The sequence below is a fragment of the Theobroma cacao genome, chromosome 6, assembly GCF_000208745.1.
Source record: "Theobroma cacao cultivar B97-61/B2 chromosome 6, Criollo_cocoa_genome_V2, whole genome shotgun sequence".
Taxonomy (NCBI): domain Eukaryota; kingdom Viridiplantae; phylum Streptophyta; class Magnoliopsida; order Malvales; family Malvaceae; genus Theobroma; species Theobroma cacao.
This window is the reverse complement of record NC_030855.1, coordinates 21422353-21430248: the sequence shown is the minus strand read 5'-3', so window position 1 is coordinate 21430248 and position 7896 is coordinate 21422353. Positions and strand designations below refer to the sequence as shown.

General features: G+C 35.1%; 1 protein-coding gene across 3 annotated transcripts; it reads left to right on the top strand.

The window, feature by feature from the left end:
* On the top strand, window positions 2467-4344 carry LOC18596413 (GDSL esterase/lipase At4g16230). 3 transcript variants are annotated; one of them, XM_007024854.2, is made up of 4 exons: window positions 2467-2777; window positions 3292-3516; window positions 3604-3856; window positions 3961-4344. In XM_007024854.2, the coding sequence occupies exons 1-4, from the start codon at window positions 2655-2657 to the stop codon at window positions 4014-4016; spliced, it is 657 nt and encodes a 218-aa protein (XP_007024916.2). In that variant the 5' UTR covers window positions 2467-2654; the 3' UTR covers window positions 4017-4344. The 3 variants fall into 3 exon arrangements, with proteins under 3 accessions (XP_007024916.2, XP_017978593.1, XP_017978592.1); XM_018123104.1 differs by having other exon boundaries at window positions 2689-3079; XM_018123103.1 differs by having other exon boundaries at window positions 2689-3079; window positions 3212-3516.

Sequence of the window (7896 nt, the reverse complement as noted above, 5' to 3'; positions counted from 1 at the left end):
AGAGTCCTTTCAAATGAATTGTGAGGCTCTATATATAGTGTTAAAAGTGACGGTTACATAAGAATAGGCTTTAATGCGCCTAATGAATGACATTATTATGAAGAATATTAATGTAAGTAACCGTTACTGTAATTGAATGTAGTAAGACTTGTTCTCAAGTAAAGGTAATAGAAAAGAGGTGTACAAGAATAGGTACGAGAGAAGAAGCTGTATGAGAATAGGTACAAGAGAATAAGCTGTACATGAATAAGTATACGAGAACAAGATAAGAGGGTGAAACACTTGTACTTCAGGAAAGGGTTAAGAGGAAGACCTCTTAACTACCTCCATATCTCAGCCACCAAGCCAAACTCTCTGAAACATCCCAAGATGAAAGTAACCCCTGAACCCTGTCACTTATTCTGAGTTACTTTCACTGTCATCCAAGTGAAACAGTTATTCTATTCAAAGTGGTTGTTCTACTTGTATTAGTTATTCTATATGGAGTAATACTTTACTTTTTCTAATTGTTCTGCTTTAAGTAATACTTGAAGTAGCGCTTCACTTGTTCTGCGTGAAGTAGCGCTTCACTTGTTCTCTATATAATATTATGTTGTAACATAATTCTTTAGAGTAACGGTATTAACCAAAATCTAGTATCTACAAAAGCTATTTATCATCCATTTCCAAGGTACCTAAATCGATGATTAAAGGGTAAACTCTACCTACATTCTCTGTGGTTTCAATTTTTTTTCACAAGACATTTTTTTTTTGTTTTTCAATAAACATTATGCAAATTATTTCTATTCTGTTTGGCTATTAATTCTGCTTAATAAAATTTTAAAAATATCCTTAAATATGAACAAATAAGTTAACGTTGAATTAAAAATATTTTAAAAATTTTATTGAGTAAGATATTACAGATTAACTTTTTTGAGAACAGAAGTTAGTCACTATATGTTAATTGAGAAATATATATCCATAAGGTGCTAATTAAAAAAAAAAAAGAACTACAGAATATTATTTGAAAATAATCAAAATAAAAAAAAATGTAAATAGATTTACCTACAAAGACAAGATGTAATGGTTTTGTAATTTAGGATATTTGAAAAATGTGTGCACCACTCTTTCTTGTGCTTTGTAGATGTCTTATTAAAGCTGCGCCTTCCCCTGCAAAGTCGAGAGTCAGCAGCCTATTTACTCCATTCTCGTTAAATTGAAAACAAATCACTAGCAGTGAGCAAATTCTTGTCGTATATCACTGGAATATTAAACTAAGCATTGTGCATGGTTCCTTCAGTGCTAATCTTCTAACCACCACCGGCTTATTCCCAATAGCACTGTTGTTGTCGAAAAAGTAAGATAGTGTGGCAGATGAAACCATGTATCGTTTCGCACTCGAGCATTTGACTAATTGATTGGTGCATTATCTCCTGCTTAAAGAGTAGGATTCGAATCCCTTCTCTTCAATTATATAATAAAAAAAAAACCGTGTATCGTTTCGTAGGGACCATTAATTAGAGTGCTATAGCACTGGTGTGACGTCATGTTTAAGTTGTTGAAAATTTTGCATGGGCTGCAACTGCAGTCTCAAATAGTCTAGCATTTCTGTCTCAGATTAACCGTTTTTCTTTTTTATTTGAAAAAAGAGGATTTTAACTTTTTTTTTAAACAAGATATCATGTATCAATCAATGAACTAGATGTTTGGATGTTACTTTAAATTAACATTTAATGAGAAAAAAATTTCAAAACCCTAATTTTTGTTCTGACAATAAATTTTCAATTCAGCCACAGCCAACAGACAAACAGTGCTACATTTACCTTTGATCCAGGCCTAGTTTGTTATTCCATATAGTAGATGTTAGATTCTGATTCTAAATCAGACTTTTGGGTCTTTGCATGTTTAGTTGCGTAGTGCAGTGAGTTTGGTTTATGTTTCTTCTTTGGACTTCTCTTAGGCTTCTCCTCCCACCTATGGGCTAGCTGATTAAGTTTCTTATCGTTTGTGTACTAAATTACTGCTTTCTTGAATGAAAATATTGGATGCACATGCCAAAAATGAAGAGAACCCTTGTTAGGCTCAGATTTATTTAAGAGCCGAAATGTCAAAAAGAATGTGGCCTATGAACACATCTATTACAATATTCCTATCTGTCACTGCAGCTTATACTTGAATTATTTGCAAATGTGAGAAAAATAGAAAACCCGAACTTTTTGAATCAAATGCAAGCCTTAACAGAGTAAATATGCATGAAACCTGTAAAAGTAATATGTATTAGCACAATAATAACTTATCTCTGATAATGTAAATGAATAAAAGCTTTTCATCAATTGCACTTGATAATAATTGGGGTACGTAAATGATCATTTGTGGTTGTAATCATCTGTTTTAGAGTGCATATTGGAGCCATTGGAATCATTATTGCTTTACCATACTCCTATATCCTAGTTCCTAGCTACTTATATAGTTCTATATGCTTCTTGCTTAATTTATTATTAAATTCCATCAATTAACACAACTCCAGCGTATCGCCACCTTTCAGCTGGCAGGTTGGTTTATAAATATAAAACTGAAAAACTACCTCTGCAAAGCTTAGATATAGAGATCCATACGATATATAAATTATAAAGTATCTTTCTGGTTTTCTTGCACATTTTTGCTACACGGGCACCATGCTGAACAGGCTTATCATCGTTTCTGCAATGTATCAGATTTTATCAATCCATTTCTCACCAAGCATCTGCTCTGCAAAGAACGTTTCTGCTATGTTTGTGTTTGGAGATTCTCTGGTGGGGGTAGGGAACAACTTCTACATTAACACAATTGCAAAGCCAACGTGTCCAAATGGTATTGACTTTGTGAAAGGATGTCCATCCGGACGGTACACTAATGCTAGAACAGTTGTTGACATTTTTTTCTTTTGAAAGTTAACAGTTGTTGACATTATAGGCAAGTTTTTTGCTACTCATTTCTAAATTAAGGCCAGATTATCACTACTAGACGAATATATCAGAATAACTTAAGATATTGATACTTGAAGGGTGTCAACTATGCTTTTTCTGGATCAAGAAGTTTTAACTCTACCGGATCAAAATACGTAAGATTTCTTTCTTATTCCATTTGTTGAGAAAGGAGGGGTAGGGGTAGGGGTAGGGGTAGGGGGTCAAGATGTATGTAGGAATACTTGTAAAAAACTAAACACAATGCCTTGAAGTATCTCTTTTTATAGGGAAGGACAAAGGAACCAGGGATAGGTGAAGATTTCATACGAACTTGATGAATGGAAACATCTGCATTACTATTTTGTAGGGTGCTCATATTTGCATGGATGCACAAATCAATAACTTCGCAAAGACAAGGCAAGACATCATCTCAAGAATCGGTGCAGCAGCAGCTCGAAAACTGCTTAGACAAGCACTCTACATTATTGTAAAAGGCGCAAATGTAGTCTTCGATAAGGCGGCTTCCTCATCTCATGATGATGATAGTATTTATTTCGATGATATGATTTCCAAATTCAGATCCCAACTCACAGTAAATTTTTCTTCTCGCTAACTCACATTTCTACTATTTGTTACATAACAAAAATCTAATTGCGCAATATTCAATTCTGCCATGTAGTCTCTTTATAATTTGGATGCCAGAGAGATTGCAGTGACTAATTCCCGTCCCGTTGGGTGCACCCCTAATCAGAGGGATAGATTTTCTACAGACGATTGTGTTGTTGCACGTGTAAATCAACTATCCAAGTTATACAACACTAGGCTGAAGAACTTGCTCACAACGCTTACAACAAGTCTTGCAGGGTCAACATTTGTTTACCAAGATACTTACGCGGCACTAGAAGATATCTTACAAAATTATAAATCATATGGTGATTTCACATTTTCCCTCTGACACTGGAAATTTGGAAATTCGAAATGCCTTGAATTCGCATTCTTCTGCTCTTTTATTTTTCCCTTTCTGGGTGTTTTTCAGGATTCGAGAATGCAGATTCTGCTTGTTGTCGAGTGCTTGGGAAGCATGGTGGTTGAATGCCTTCTGTGATCTTATCACGAGTTTGTCCAAACGGAACCAAGTATGTATTTTGGGATCCATACCATCTAACAGAACCTGCTAACTTGATTGCAGCAAAGCACGTATTTGATGGAGACATCAATATGTTTCACCCATGAACATCCGGCAGCTTGCTAATTCTTAAGCTACCCATTGAAATCAATGCACGGAATAAAATGTGCAGAAAAATTTGGTTGGCATCCATGAATTGTTAAATAATAAAAGTACTAGTATCATTTTTTGGTAACAATGAAGAAATCCCTCTATACATAAGTAACATTTCAATTCATAATACGTTTGAATCAAGCTATCCCTATTTGACCCATACTACTTGTGTAGATTAGGGAAATGATGAACATGTCATATATTTGCTGTCTATTTTCTCTTTCATCCATTTCGAATGCAGCTGTTTCTGATACAGTTAAGGATTGAATTATCCAAGTCAATTAAAGAGAACATCTAGTAATAAATTTTTCCATTTTGGATATATATTTGGGAGGTATTTACAATGCCATTTCTTCCCTTTCTAGACTGCCTATTACAGCTGTGCCCGCCTCTGCAAAATCGAGAGTGACCAGCATATTACATATATATAGGCAAAATAAATCAGTCAAGGAAGATAGTCTCCTCCCCAGACCCATAGTAGTATCTGCTATATATATTTTTTTAAAAGGCATAAATGGTTTCATAGATAGTACCAGAGCCTACCCGTTGTCAGATAGTTCCGCAGATACAAGTCCAGAGGGAACACACCTCCCCCGCCTCAACAAGGCAGCCTAACAAGAATGAAAAATCACCCCTCTGGTTGCATCTGGATCAACACAGGTGAAGATACTACAATTCTAGCCAGCAAGCTGAAGAACCCAATGAACATCCCAACACAACCAGAAAAAACAAACAAAACTATCAATACAACATAAAATCCAAAAAAATGCGACAAGAACTCTGTTCTTTCTATATCTGCACCATACAATGGATTCAGATTAAATCCAAAGGGGAGACGTAAGAGAACTTTATCCTGCATAGAAACCTCTTAAACCTAGTCCTCCAGGTCATTTCTTTGACAACACAGGGTGAGACTCAATGTGTCAGATCATAGCAGAGAGCAACCCTCATGACAGAAACAAGCAATCAAACGAAAAACAAGCCCAGCCTCACTCCAAGGTCTCCGTCCATTCGGGAAGCACACTCAAGAGCACGCGAGAATCCCTTTCCCACACCCGGAAAAGATTTAACACGGCGAAGCATCCCAGAAAAAACCCATGAGAGAAGGCTAAAATAAAAATAAAAAATCAGCCCGCATTCCTTTGAACGCGTAAGAGATAGACATTAGTGTTTTCTGCAGAGAATTCTAAGGGATTGCCTATTTGAAGCTCTCTGCAAACCTTACTCGTTAATATTGTTGCAAAGTATAAGTAAATTTTGATTAAATTTACTTCTTCACGACTTCTCATAAGGTTACCTTGAGGTGGGCTGATTAAATTTCTTATCCTTTTGGGTATCTCTTGCTTTCTTGAATAAAATTGCAGTCATTTCAGCATATATATATATATATATATATATATATATATATATATATTATCTAAGAGACGAATTCTCAATGAAAATGGGGTTTATGAGTGTATATATAAATTAAATAGGCTTTGGCCTATGAGACATCTGTAAAACTGTAACCAATTGATATAAGCAACTTAAAAATTTTAGCAAACTTCAGAATAGTAAGCTTAAAGGAGAATGCCATGAAACCATATAATTAAGTGCTAAAATCACGCTTTTCAAGGTAAACGTTGGGATACGCTCCAGCTCTTCGATGTTATCAAGCTAAAAGTTGCTCTATGGGCTCGAGCAAAGTGGCCTGAAACCTGCAGCACCACTTTTGGATATCTTCCGCTTCCCCATGTGTGCCAAAAATCCTCGACATGCGAAATGGGCGGCACACTCAAATTTAACGTGGATGGGGTTGTCAGGGGGTCTCCGGGTGACGAAGGTATCGGTGATCTGTTGAGGGACAACACGGGCAGAGTTAAGAGTCCTCTTCTCCAAGTCCAGGTTGCTTGAGCCTTACGGAACTTTCAGCGATCAGAGAGGCATTATGATTTTTGTTGCTTCCCGATGGGCTTCCACACATGGCATCATCATTGAGAGCGAATCCTCGAATGCGGCAAAGTGGGTCAATGATCCCAAAAACGCCCCTTGGCAAATGAGAAAGTGGGTTCTGAATATTGAGGGGCTCAGGAGACAAATTAATGAATGGCAAGTAGTTCATATCCTAAGTGAGACAAACAAAGATGCTGACAACTTAGCCAAAGCTGGAGTCTGCAGGTCAGATGATCTTCTTTCTGTCTTTGCATGATGCTATTATGGGGAATATGTTAGGTTATGATTTTTGACTGCACGCTTTTCCTTTGCATCTGTGCTTGAGTTCTTGCTGCTTCTCGGTGAGACAACAGCAATGCTTCTCTGGAATGTTGAACCTCCCTGCTGCTTAGTTTTCCGCTGGGGTTGTGCATGTCTGTTATTCCCTGTATCTGTTGTGGGATCATAAGGGGTTTGCTGGCCCTCTCTACGATTTATGTTCTGACGGGTGTTCAGCCAAACAGGGCTTCTAGACGTTGCTGCTGTGTTGTGATTAGATCTGACTTTCCTATTTTCCTTGTGTACTGTCGTGTTTTATTTTTTTTTGTATCAGTTGACTGTATATTGTGGAATTATCACAAACTTTGATCTGGTGCTCCGCCTACCTCTTTGGTATGGTGGCCATCACCCCCAGTTGTATAATTTTCATGCTTAGTAATACTTCTGGATTACTTACAAAAAAAAAAAAGTGCTAAAATCACAATCATAATATAGTTTTGCTCGTAGTAAACATGCATTATCGTGATGGCCATCGTGAAGCTCCATTTATAAAGCTTGATGATGCATTATCTTTCCTATTTGTGTTCAAGTTCCCATCGAAACACCAGTTACCAAGATAGGTGATGCTTCTATACCAATTTTCATATATTTGGTCTCATTCATACGAGAAAATAGATAAAATTTAATTTTGACCCTTTTCTTTTAAATTTTTATTCAATTTTAAAGGGCTCAGTGGAGGAAACATACCAAAATTTTTCATGGTATATAAATAATAACTTTTCAAAGTTAAATGGGGACTCCATAGATTCAAGTACATGTAGCCCGTCCCTGACAAGAACTGATGTGACCCAATAGAGTTGTTCAAAATCTGATTTATTTTAGGTACATATATAATTTTCAGTTAAATTTAAAAATGACTTGAACTTAAACTAAATCAAATTATTATCCCATCTCCAAACTGAAAAACCATCAATAGTGTGCTCCAAAATTCCAAATTCAACTCAAATGAAACCAAAAAAGATAAAATCTTTCTCACGAGACAACCAATTAAGCAGCTTTCATGCGATTCCATCAATACTAATCTTCGTATAGTTCTCAGAGTAAATCACTCATGGTATGTTTGGTTGGCAGAATGACAGGAATGAAATATAATAGTTATTATGTGAAAATAAAATGAGGTGAAAATAAAATAGAATAGCTATTACTTAGTTTGATATGACAAAGGGAATATGACAAGAATAATTATTATAACTTATTGTAGTGTTTGGTTGATAACAATAATTTTAGAATATAAGAAAGTAATAAAAAATAAAAAGATAAAAACACCTTTTATTATTTATATGATTATTTATTTTTATTAGATTTTTAAAATATTAATATCTAGAATTTAATTAAAATATTAATAATTAATATTTTATTTAATTAATATTATTATGATTAATTTTTATTTTATTTATTTTAAAATATTAATAATTGATAATTTTAATATTAATATTTATTTAT

What these genes read in the sequence shown, in the direction of transcription:
- LOC18596413 (XM_007024854.2), top strand. Translation starts at nt 2,655, where the DNA reads ATGCTGAACAGGCTTATCATCGTTTCTGCAATGTATCAGATTTTATCA. An exon ending in AATTCAGATCCCAACTCACA is followed by an intron (nt 3,517 to 3,603) that starts GTAAATTTTTCT and finishes TCTGCCATGTAG; the next exon opens with TCTCTTTATAATTTGGATGC. An exon ending in ACAAAATTATAAATCATATG is followed by an intron (nt 3,857 to 3,960) that starts GTGATTTCACAT and finishes GGTGTTTTTCAG; the next exon opens with GATTCGAGAATGCAGATTCT.